The 13,076-nt window shown below is 33.1% G+C and overlaps 1 protein-coding gene across 2 annotated transcripts; it reads left to right on the top strand.

Moving 5' to 3' along the window:
* Positions 1–1,077: 1,077 nt before the first annotated feature.
* LOC6044791 (cytosolic endo-beta-N-acetylglucosaminidase) lies at positions 1,078–12,602 on the top strand. Of its 2 annotated transcripts, XM_038248970.1 has the most exons (4): positions 1,078–1,211; positions 6,384–6,892; positions 6,977–8,019; positions 12,294–12,602. In XM_038248970.1, exons 1-4 carry the CDS (start codon positions 1,163–1,165, stop codon positions 12,502–12,504), a joined length of 1,812 nt encoding a protein of 603 aa, XP_038104898.1. In that variant the 5' UTR covers positions 1,078–1,162; the 3' UTR covers positions 12,505–12,602. The 2 variants fall into 2 exon arrangements, with proteins under 2 accessions (XP_038104898.1, XP_038104899.1); XM_038248971.1 differs by lacking the exon at positions 1,078–1,211 and having other exon boundaries at positions 6,207–6,892.
* The last annotated feature ends 474 nt before the right edge of the window (positions 12,603–13,076 follow it).

Here is a 13,076-nt window from a genome sequence, read left to right as displayed (position 1 = left end):
AATTTTAATCTGGGAAGAAGCTCGCCGATTTCCTTCAATTCCTGAAATGTGAAGATAATTATAATTTTTGATATACAAAAATAAATTTTATTGCAAACCTTTCCCTCTCTCTCTGCTCCGTCAAAAGACAGAATTTGCGTAAGATCGAGCCATTCCAAAAGTGGTTGCTTCCTGCAGAGATCGATAATAAGCTGGTTGTTTTCGAAAGCAAAACTGTTTAGCAACAATTTCTTCAGCTTCAATCGTTGCAGTTTCATTAATTCGACCAGAATATCTTCTGAAGCAGTCATGTACAGCTCCTCCAGCGTATCTTGAAAACGGCCAACAAAGTTGACAAATTCCAACGTGGAAACATCGATGCTCTCCCAGGTGAATCCCAATACTTTCAAGTTGCAATTTCCAAAGATGCTCAAACCTTTCGCGAAATCGACAAGCCCAAGATTCTCCAGCTTGGCAAGATCTACTCCATCGGTGCCGCTCCATTCACCACTGCATCTAATATCCGCAAGTTCAAAAACTCTAACATTAGGCGTGTGCTTCAGAAATCCGACCAGAACCGGCCTCTCGAGCGAACACCCTCTAATCCGAAACTCGACCAGCCCCGGCCCGAACGCCGGCCACCAACTGCAAACCCCAACCACCGGGACCTGTTCGAAGGTGACCTTGCCGACGGGCAGCAGGGCCGGATAGGGCGCGTAATCGACGTCCACGGGGAACGTCCGGGGAAAGGTGACCGCGAGCTTGGCGCGCAGTACGGCAGCAGCGGTTGCGAGTTCCCGCCAGCGGCGGCAAACGCGGCGCATCTTCAGCAGCTGACCGGCGGACAGATGCGCGAAGATCTCGGTCCAAGTCTCCGGCGGTAGCTCGGGCAGGGTTGGCACTGGGACGGGATCCATTGCGACGAATTTAATGCGGAGAGCAATCGACTCGATGCACGCGAGCCGTTTTTTGTTTGTTCAAAATTGCGCGCGCGAAATGTGAAACATTTCAATGTGTCAAAAAAAGGCCTTTTCGTGACGGTGGCTGTCACAAACACATGCAAGCACGGTGGTCACTTGCCGGTGTGTTGTGTTTATGTTTTTTTGTGTCGTGGCTGTTTACGAAATTTTAAAAGCGAATCAGAGTGCGAATTTTGTTTTAAAAATAGTTAATTGTTAATAAAATGAGTAGTGACGGAAGTATGGAAAAAACTGCGCCTAGTGAGTGTGCTGGTAAGTGCTAAAATTGTGCTTAAAAAGATTAAAATTGATTGCCAATGAATCGAGTGATAAAACATGCAACCATGAATGATTTGTTTACATTGATACTACAGACAAACAGATTTGACACTTGTTTTTGTCAAAATTTCCCCACAAAATTATGTGACAAATAATAAATGATTGACTAAAAATTACATTTTGATTGAAAAGAAAACTGACATCGATTATAGATCATTCAGAATACACTATTGCTTTATTTAATCACGAACACTTTTTCACAATTTTGTTTACAAATTTTAAATTTAAGGTCCACGACAAAAAATTAAAAAAAATCTGAGATTTATGCATATTATGCAAATATTTAAAGTAGCATACCTGTAATGATTAATAAAGCTTTTTGTGATACTCTCAGTTTTTTTTAGTCTGCAAATTTTAAATGTAGTGTTTTGTCCCCTCTCGACCTCGACCAGAGCCGAAGTACAAATATTTTTAATAAAATTCGTAACATCCTTAACAAGGATTAATTTTAATCCTCTACAACCCTACCCCGCATCTAGACGGGCTTCGATTTAAAAAATCAAAAAAAAAAAACCATTATCAGCAAATTTTTGATCTTAAAAAAACTTTGGAAAGGAAAGCTCTTAATTTTTTTTGAAGATTTTAGGGTTGCAAGTTTTACTTGTTTTATGTGACTTTGCTAATGTTTTTAAAATGTAATTTTGTTAAAGATCAACTTTTGCTGTGCTTTTTAAAAAAAATCCGAGAAATTTTCCTATATTTTAAGTAAAAAGAAGCTTGCAGTATTTTTTTTTGTAGTGTTCCAAATTATGCCTCTGCGCATTTTTTTACAATTTAAATGATAATGATGCCATTCTGTAGCATAAAATGTGAAAAACAAGCAAAATATGGACAAAGTGATTGTAAAAACATGAAAAAAAAATTGATAGGCAAAATAAAACGCTAGGAGGTGGTAGAATAGGTCAAATATTACAAAAAAAAAACAAACATAAACTAAACAAGATAAATGCAAATTAATATACTAAAAATAAAAAAAAAATAAACCAAGAGAAGTAGAGTTTTTTGAAGAAAAAAAGTTGCTCAAAATGACCTACTAAACATGGGAAAAATAAAAAAAAAAAATCGAAAAAAAATTGGGCTGTAGAGGGTTAATTTAATTTTGGCTTGTTTGATTTTCTGATAAAAATTTTGTCCACGCTAAAACACAGAATAAAAGAAACAGAAAAACAATACTACAAAATCACAAATAATTTAAAAATACAAAAATACAAAACAAAATAAATACAAAGGTACAAAAAGACACAACAAAATAAATACAAAGGTACAAAAAGACACAAAGAAACAAAGACAAAAACGACAAAAAAGACAAAAAAGACAAAAAAGACAAAAAAGACAAAAAAGACAAAAAAGACAAAAAAGACAAAAAAGACAAAAAAGACAAAAAAGACAAAAAAGACAAAAAAGACAAAAAGACAAAAAGACAAAAAGACAAAAAGACAAAAAGACAAAAAGACAAAAAGACAAAAAGACAAAAAGACAAAAAGACAAAAAGACAAAAAGACAAAAAGACAAAAAGACAAAAAGACAAAAAGACAAAAAGACAAAAAGACAAAAAGACAAAAAGACAAAAAGACAAAAAGACAAAAAGACAAAAAGACAAAAAGACAAAAAGACAAAAAGACAAAAAGACAAAAAGACAAAAAGACAAAAAGACAAAAAGACAAAAAGACAAAAAGACAAAAAGACAAAAAGACAAAAAGACAAAAAGACAAAAAGACAAAAAGACAAAAAGACAAAAAGACAAAAAGACAAAAAGACAAAAAGACAAAAAGACAAAAAGACAAAAAGACAAAAAGACAAAAAGACAAAAAGACAAAAAAAAAAAGACAAAAAGACAAAAAGACAAAAAGACAAAAAGACAAAAAGACAAAAAGACAAAAAGACAAAAAGACAAAAAGACAAAAAGACAAAAAGACAAAAAGACAAAAAGACAAAAAGACAAAAAGACAAAAAGACAAAAAGACAAAAAGACAAAAAGACAAAAAGACAAAAAGACAAAAAGACAAAAAGACAAAAAGACAAAAAGACAAAAAGACAAAAAGACAAAAAGACAAAAAGACAAAAAGACAAAAAGACAAAAAGACAAAAAGACAAAAAGACAAAAAGACAAAAAGACAAAAAGACAAAAAGACAAAAAGACAAAAAGACAAAAAGACAAAAAGACAAAAAGACAAAAAGACAAAAAGACAAAAAGACAAAAAGACAAAAAGACAAAAAGACAAAAAGACAAAAAGACAAAAAGACAAAAAAAAAAAAAAAGACAGACAAAAAGACAAAAAGACAAAAAGACAAAAAGACAAAAAGACAAAAAAGACAAAAAAGACAAAGACAAAAAAGACAAAAAGACAAAAAAAAAAAAGACAAAAAAGACAAAAAAGACAAAAAAGACAAAAAAGACAAAAAAGACAAAAACGACAAAAAAGACAAAAAAGACAAAAAAAACAAAAAAGACAAAAAAGACAAAAAAGACAAAAAAGACAAATGAGACAAAAAAAACAAAAAAGACAAAAAAAAGACCTAAAGAATTTTAGTTTTAATATTTAAAAATTTCTATATTTTAAAATTTTTGTTTAAAAAAATATATATTTAAAAAATTTATGTTTAAAAATTTTCATATTTAATTTTTTTATGCCTAATTTTTTTATATTTAATTTTTTTATATTTTAAATTTTTATATTTTAAAATTTTTATATTTTAAAATTTTTATATTTTAAAATTTTTATATCTTAAAATTTTTATATTTTAAAATTTTTATATCTTAAAATTTTTATATTTTAAAATTTTTATATTTTAAAAATTTTATATTTTAAAATTTTTATGTTTTAAAAATTTTATGTTTTAAAATTTTTATATTTTATTTATTTTTTGATATTTTTACATTTTTTTTTATATTTAAGGCACTGGAAGGCATCATTCCCGAGCGGCCATTTGGCGGCCATGTTTGTTTTAGAAAAAAACATTCAAATCTTGATTCAGAATGTTTCAATCAAAGAATGGTTTTCTTTGTGTTGTTTGTAGAAGCAATTTACATATCGTGATTATATTTTCATTTCAATTTACTATTTCTGGACCCTGAATTCAAAACCATCATTGACAGTCATTGCCCCAACAGTAAAAGACACCTTCTACGACCTTAAACATTTTTATATTCAAAACAATTTATATTTAAAAATGCTTATATTTATTAATTGATTAAACATTTTCGTGTTTTAAAATTTTCATATTTCAAAATATTCCGATTTAAAAAAATGCATGTTTTAAAATTTTTATATTTAAAAATAATTTTATTTAAAAAAAATATTTTTAAAAATTTTTATATTAAGAAATTTTCATGTTTAGCAAAATTTATATTTAAAGAAATGTATTTGAAAAAAATATATTAAAAAAAGTTATTTAAACATTTTTATATTCTATAATTTTAAAATTTTCATATTTTAAAATTTTTATATTTAAAAATTTGTATGTTGATTTTTTTAATATTTAAAAAAATATATTTTAATCCTTTTTTTATTTTAAAATTTTCATATTTAAAAATTTTTATATTTAAATTTTTTAATATTTTAAAATTTTTATATTTTAAAATTTTTGTATTTTAAAACTCTTATATTTTAAAATTTTTACATTAAAATTATTTTTTATTTAAAACGTTTCATATATTTAAAAAAAATTATATTTAAAATTTGTATTTTTTGTTTTCAAAATTTTTGTTTTTGATTTTTTTTAAATTTTCAGACTTCTTTAGAATTTTGTTTATTGATTTTTTTTCATATTTTAAGATGTTTAAAAATGTGAGAATTTGAGATGACATAAACTTCAAAAAATGTTCTTAACGGTCTTATTAAATTTTTAGTTTATATTTTTGTTTTTTTTTTAGCTAATTTGAAATATTTTTAGATTGTTGAATAATTTTTTTTATTTTTTATTTATGAATTCAGCGATTTTTGAGATTAAAAAAGATTTTTGGTTTCAATGGTTTAAGATTTAAGTTTAAGGCTGAATTTTTGGGTTTATATTTTAAGATCTTTCAATTCTTCAACTCTCGTTTTTTTAAGATGGTTAGATTTATATTTTTACTGTATGGGGGTTTTTAAAGTGTTAATATGGATTTAAAATCTTCAGATCCAAAGATTCTTAGATTTTGGAGTTTCTTAGAATTTTAGATTTTTAGATCTTAAAATCCTTCAATTCATGTAATTTTAAATTTTTGGGTTGTTAGATGTTTAGATTTTGTTATTGTTAGATTTCCAGATCTTGAGGTTTTAAAACTATAATAGTTTTAAGATCCTTGGAATGATTTATTTTAAGATTTTGGACCTAAAGATTTCTACATTTTCGGATTTGAGGAATTTTTGAGTAGGTGTTCTTAGATTTTTAGATTTTTTTAATTGCATTTATTTTAGATTTTTTGTATACTTTTGGATATTTACATTTTTAATTTTATTTAGATTTTAAAATTGTTTGAGACTTTATGATTTGGGGTTTTAAGATCTCTACATTTATAAATTTTTATATGTTAGAATTTCAGACGTTTAGATTTAAAGATCTGAAACTTTTAAAATTTCTGTGTTTTTTTTTTCTAAAGAAAAAGAGCAAATCCTCAATAATCAAAATGAATTAAAAACACAAAAAAAATCATAATGAATGCTGCACCCGATGCATCGGGAACACTCCAACGGGAATTGCATTCCTCTCAAGGGCACGTTCCGTCTCGAGATAAGTGCATCATAACAGAGAGCAAAGAAAAGAAAGAACTGATAAAAAGTCTGGCGCAAAATAATATGCGTTTATTTATGCATCATAGTTTTAGAGGGGGTCGTTCAGAAATTGCGTACAATTTTGACATTTCTTGAAAAAGTAATTTTTCTATTGGAAATTTTAATTTTAAGCAGTTTGCCCTCTACTTCCGGTGCGCAATTCGCGGACGACCCCCGCGTCCATTGCATGAACGTTTTCTGCCTTCTGCGCGCAATTCGCTTTCAGTTGACCCAGTCCCTGGCCAAAGTGCAGTTCGCTCTAGTTTCGATTCTTTCTCCGTTTTCTCTTCTTGCACTTCCGGAATGTCCCGTTACCGACCGTCGTCATCGTCATCGTCCCGTCGCTACCAAGAGGGCCACGAGTGCCAACCGATCCACACGATCAGCGAGCTGCTGGAGTTTGAGCGACATCCGGTGAGCTGGCGCAGTCTGGTCCATCCGCTGGTGGCCCGTTCCGGATCGCGGTATTTGGGCGAGCGGTACCAGGAGATCGATTTCAACGCCGGCATTACGGACTTTGTGGAGGACGGGACGCGGCCCCAGGTACTGCTGTGTCACGACTTTAAGGGGAACTATCTGACGGATCGGTTCATCAACGGGACGACCGGGGGACCGTGGGTTGACTATCGGTTCTATAATTGGGCCGCGGTGGACGTGTTTTGCTACTTTAGCCACAGCTTTGTGACGATTCCGACGCTGCAGTGGCTGGATTGTGCGCACAAGAATGGGGTCAAGGTCATCGGGACGTTCATCATCGAGGCCGGAAATGCGAGCTTCCTGAAGGACATTCTGCAGTCGGAGGAGTCGGCGCGGAGGGTGGCGGACGCGCTGGTTTCGGTGGCGCGGATCTGTCAGTTTGAGGTGAGACTATTTATCTTGTTTGGTGGAGAGGTTGCGCTAGCGACGTTTGGGAACGGTACAAATGTTACTTATGTTTGTTGACAGGGTTGGCTCCTGAACATCGAGTGTACCCTGGACGAGGACAAGGTTCCGCTGTTGATAGATTTTGTAGCTTATCTGACGCGGAAGTCGCACGAGCGCATTCCCGGAAGTTTGATAATCTGGTACGACGCCATTACGGAGAAGGGCCTGCTCAGCTGGCAGAACGAACTGAACAGTCAGAATCGGAGCTTTTTCGCGGCCTGCGACGGCATCTTTCTCAATTACACCTGGAACAACCAGAGTCTGGAGCGGACGGATAACCTCATCCGGAACTACTACCCGAACCGGAAGTTGGATGTTTTCGTCGGAATCGACGTGTTCGGCAGGGGACAAACGGCCAAAATGGACACCCATCAAACGCTGGCCACCGTCATGCAGTTTAAATTCTCAGTCGCCATCTTTGCCCCCGGTTGGACCTTCGAATCCCTGGAAGAATCCATGAAAAAGGATCTCCTCACCCCAGAAGAGTGCAACATCCGGTTCCTCAAACTGAACGATCGCTTCTGGAACCTTCTCTGGCGGTACTTTTTCGTCCGCGGACCGCGCGAACTCCCCTTCTACACGTCGTTCTGCCTGGGATCCGGCAAGATCCGGAACCGCCTAGGCAAGTCCGAGGACCGTTCCTGGTTCAACCTGTCCCGGCAGGGCTTCCAGCCGACGATCCCGTACGCCCCCCCGCGGGAACATCCGGTCTACTGGACGCACAACTTCGAGTCCGCGCTGGACGGCGGATCGTGCCTCCGGTTGGACGAGGTCCACCCCAACTGTCGCCTGTTTGCGTGCCACTTCCGGTGCGACGAGGACCTGCTGGTGGCGTACGCCTTCAAGCGCGGTTCCGGCGCGGATGTGGCGCTGCTGTTGAAGGCGTACAACAGCCGGTACCACGACGCGCTGAAGATCGTCTGCGGGGACGAGGGGTGCCACGTGAGCGAGCGGAGCAACGAGATGAAGGCGGTGCCGCTGGATGCCGAGGACTGCCGGATGTTGCCCAAGTTGAAGCAGATCAAGCTGCCGGCGGTGGCGAGCATCCAGGGGTGGGAGATTAGGTGAGTAGTATTGCTAAAAATGTATGGTTCATGGTGTCGATTTCTGGAAAAGTCTGGAAAAACCTGGAATAGTTAGCACGCCCTCTAGCTGCAGCTTTGTTGACAAACAAATGGAGCACGAGGTCGCATGATGGCGGCATCGAACAAAACCAGCGCTCACGCGCACTGTTAACACAAACGTATGCTAGTGTGTGTAAACTCCGTGTTAAAGGGGTGTCAAACTAAAAAGTGAAGTAAGTGTCAAACGAACGGGGTTTGAGTGTACTAAATCCGCAATATTCATAATAGGGGTAATTCTCGTATGTTTTTTAAGGTAATTTGATCTATTTTGGATCTTTTTTGGATTCTGGACATCCTTCTAGATTTAATGAAACAAGAATCATCCAAGTCGGTTGAGTTTTCGCTAAGATACAGCCTGTTGAAGTTGCATTTCCAACTTTTTGGACCCCGTTGGGACTACAAGTATTAAGGGAACGTTCTTTTATTGCGTAACGCAAAAAAAAATGATTTTTGGTCTACCTCGTCCCCAGATAACAAAATTTCCATACAAATTTAAAAAAATGTATGGAGCCTAACTCGCACTTTTCTCAACTGCGTTACGTAATAAAAGACGCTCCCTAAACAAATTGTTTTGCATTTTTTTTAATAGAAACTTGTTTGTTTACTTCCCATTATGCTATTTATTGATTGCAAAGCTTTTTAGAAGCTGTAATCGAACGCCAAAGTGCTGATATGCCAACATTAGGGGCCCGATGGAAATACATGCCGTTTCCCTAATTATTATATATTTTTTTGCAATAGTTTCAATCATAAATATTACAATAAGTGTCTGATAATAACAATTGTTCTATAAATAAGAACTAATAAATCAACACATTAATGGTTTTTAAATTTTAAACTTAAACATTTGAACAATTTTAATATATTTATTTTTTTATTTCTTGATTCATAAATATTTGGGAGTGGTAATACCATTATTCGCGATAGTTTTTTACTTTAAAGTCATCATTCAAAGCTCCAAACAATCAAAATTCCCTTTTTTTAGAATTTAAAATTTCCACAATTCAAAGAAAAACTTTAATTACCCCTTTCAGTCCTTATTTCTAAAAAAAAACAATTTTTGTTTGGGTCAAATATGACCCATTAGGCCTGAAAGGGTTAATTCAGCAGTTTCGCAGCTTTTAATATTTCAAAAATCTAAAAAGTAGAAAACAAATTCTAATTCCTGAATTCTAAAATCTCAAAATTAAAGCATTAAACATTTGAAGCAGGGTGACCACTCAAATCCCATTTTCAAATGTCCGACTTTTCCAGAAACTCAAATAATAGGCATTTATTATCTAAAGAATAATTTCAAACAAAAAACTCTTAATAAACAGTCATAAAATTCTAAAGGAATTTTAAAAATTCTAACGATTGATATTTTTTTGTAACAACAGAAACTCATTACTCATTATTTTAGATTTAGATTAGAAACTAAACAATAAGTCTTTGAAAAATAACCGAAAGCTTAACAATACTTTTTTTTTGTTTTTTTTTTTTAAATTGGTAAATGGAAATGAGAAAAAGTTGAAGAAAACTGAATTTCAAAATTTTATTTTATTTCAAAGAACGCTTAAAACATGATAGCTGTTATAATCTTTTCAAAGATTGTAGAAAAATATTTAGAAGTTCGTTTATAGCATTTTTTTACCGCGTTTCCTTTTTTATTTTTTTTTGTAAATTTAGATATTGAATTGTTGAATCAATATTGATTTATCTAGTTGTCAGTATTTTATTTTATTCCATGAAAAATTCAGTTAGATAAGATTTTATGTTTTACCACGAAGATGGCAAACGAAGAAACAAATGATTTAAACATGTTTGCAATAACTTAAACCAAATTTTCTTGGATTTTTTTTGCAATTATTTTATTTATCTTTTTAATACATAAAACAAACGTAAACAGAAAACGATTGAACTTTATTCAATACTAAAGTTTGCCGATAACTGAAAATCAAGCTTTATCTAGAATCGAGATCTGTCATTAAAAATTTTTTATTATCTGTGTCAAATGCATCCAATATTTATTAGGATTTTTAATGTCTCTCAAATAGATTGAATTAGTGAAAGGAACCATAAATTTAAATTATGTTACTAAAGAAAAATTTATTTAATTTTATTCAAAAATTGTACAAAATATTTAAAAAAATATGCAAGAGAGAGAAAATAATTTTCAAACCAGTATGCTTGGTATTCCCGACATTTTAACAAAAAGTTACAAATTTCAGACTTTTCCCCGATTTTTGACGGATTTTGACGAATTCCCGACTTTCTCGATTTCCCGACTTGAGTTGCCACCCTGAATTAAATTTGAAGGAACTTTAAAGTTTAAAAAGTGATAAAATGTTTTTGAATTGTTCAAATTTTTGCCTTTTTAAATTTTGAGATTTTAGACTTTAGTAACTAGAATTTTGTTTCCGTTTTTTTAACTGTTGCTTTGAAAAAAGTTCTAGAGCTTTTTTTTAATTATTGAAATTGTTCTACTAAAAAGGAAGGCAACATATGTATTTTTTAATAATATTTTTTTTAAATCCTCAAATTTCTGTGTTTGATTTTTTAATTTAATTTTAGTTTTTTTGTTCTGTATTTTTTTGAATTAACGTATTTTATTACGATTGTTTTGGTAATACGATTTTTATGATTTTTTTTAACTTTAAAAAATTACAGCTAGTCTAAAAATTCCAACCAATAAAATTTCCAAAATGTTTGTTTTTAAATTCATGAATAAGAAAATTCTTTATAGATAAAATTCTAAAATTGCAGAGTTAATATTGAATAAATTGAAAATTATATTTTTTTAAATGCTGCGATTTCAGCATATTTTTCTAAGGAATACTATTATTTATATATTTTTTTCACTGAACCTTAAAATCTTTAAATTTAAGAGTTTTAAAAGTTTTGAATCTTTAAATTTGGGAATCTTAAGAAATTGTAATTTCATAGTTTTTGTTTCTATTATTAACAAAAATGTATTGACGGTCGTTTTTGATAAACTGCAGTAATAAAAAAAACTGGTTTTTAAGTTAAATGTTTAAAAATGCAACAGTAAAAAGGTCATAAATTTGAAAATTTAAAAGTTTGAAATAAAATTGTAAGGTTTCATAAAAATAACAAAATAATTTGTTTGAATTCATGTATTTCAAAATTCAAAATATTGATAAAATTCCATAAATTACAGAATTATTATTGAATAAATTAAAAACGAATGGATTTCAAACTGTTGGCAACAAGTTTTTTTTTTTCAATAACAGAACTTTTATATCTTCAAATTTCTGGTTTTTAATTGTTTTGAGCTTTCAAATATATTTTTTTCAATTTCTAAATTTTTTTTTTTCGATCGAAATATTACAATCGTAGTCTAATAAACATAAAATTAATATCAGAAAATTCATTTTGAACTACTTACTTGAATCTACAGTTTTTTAAAAGGTTTTTAGTCTGTGCAGTTATTCGAAGGTGGTAACAATATCAATAAAATTTGAAGTTTTTAAGATAAAAAATCTTAGGTTTAACGCTACAAAAAAAAAAATAATGGCCTAGTTCAACTGAATTTCGAAAAAAAAACGTTTTTTAAATTAAAAAAATGAAACTTCTGGAACTTTCAGTATATTTTTGATGAATTAACGCAAAAAATGTAACTAATTCCATTCATTTGGACGAATCATCTTTGCGGTTAACTTTACGAAGTGGGCCTGACCGTTTAGAAAAGAAGGATTTTAGAAGTAATCGCCCAAACATTCTCCAGGATGCTTCCGAAAGAATGGCTGCGCTAGGGTTGGATCAGATTAGATAACAATCTTGAAATGATAGTTTTTTTTTGCGTGCTTAGCCTAATTTATAACTCTTTGGTGACTACACTCAACCCCCGGTGGTTGGTCACTTTTTCGTTTGACACTTTTTAGTTTAGACCCCGTTTGTTTGACAATGTCAAACTAAAAAGTGACGAACTGTCACTTTTTACACGGCGCTTACGCACACTATCAAAACAAACGATTGGTAGTGTGTGTGAACTCCGTGTAAAAAGGGGTGTCAAACTAAAAAACATTTGTTTTCGTCATTTGGAGGGAGACAAACAGCGTAAGAATTTTTGTTAGAAGGATTTGAATCGACACCATGCAATCGAAACGAAGATATCCAAAACTACCATCTAAGGTCATCTCCACCGTGCGGAAGCAAATCGCGTGTCAAATGCATCTAAACGTCTCTTTTCACCCCTCTTTCCTTCCCCGCAGATACTACTACCTCTCGTTCGCCGCCCTCGCCCACCATCCGATCGCCATCGTGGACATCGGCGTCGAGCTGATCCGGAAGGAGGACGCCACCCCGGCCGATCACGTCCTGCTGGGTGCGATCTCGCTGATGACCGGCTTTCCCGACGATCGCGACCGCTTGCGGCACCTCACCACGGTCGAGTTCAACGGCAAGCGTCAGAACGCCGTGTAGAACCGCGGTTCCAGCTGTGGAGGTCGCACAGGTTAGTGGTTGCAAATTGATTACTTTGTTTTATGAGGAAACATGTGGCTTGCACTTTGAGGTTAGAATGTTTTTCTTTTTGACGTTTGATGACCGCCATGAAGCGCAGTAGGCTGTGAGATGGAAGGCGCGCCGGAGCGCGAGAGTGAGGTTATGTAACGAAAACCAGATTCCGAAATGTGGAGCTATCGATGGCCGTTTTTTTCAGGTTGCGCGGACTTGTTACGGCATCCTGCTCCTCCGGGCACAAAAAAAAGCTCCGCGGTGTACCGTCTTAAGAGCATCGTCGTTATCGTTGCAGCATCACTGCGAGCAGGGTTGCCAGGTTGCCAGATAAATCTGGGAATGCCAGATTTTTCAAGTGTCAACCAGAATAAAGATTTACCCTTCTCTGTGCCTGATTTTGACAGATTTTGCCAGATTTTTAACTTTATGCCCATTTTAAACACATTTTTGATTTAAATAAACTTATTTCATTGAAAATCTAATAAAAATAGAATGTGTTTTCAAAAAGAAAATGTAAATTCATCATTTTTTAGGTC

This window comes from Culex quinquefasciatus, chromosome 1 (assembly GCF_015732765.1).
Source record: "Culex quinquefasciatus strain JHB chromosome 1, VPISU_Cqui_1.0_pri_paternal, whole genome shotgun sequence".
NCBI classification, from domain to species: domain Eukaryota; kingdom Metazoa; phylum Arthropoda; class Insecta; order Diptera; family Culicidae; genus Culex; species Culex quinquefasciatus.
Note: the sequence above shows the minus strand (reverse complement) of the source record. Positions and strands in the feature narration are given on the sequence as shown.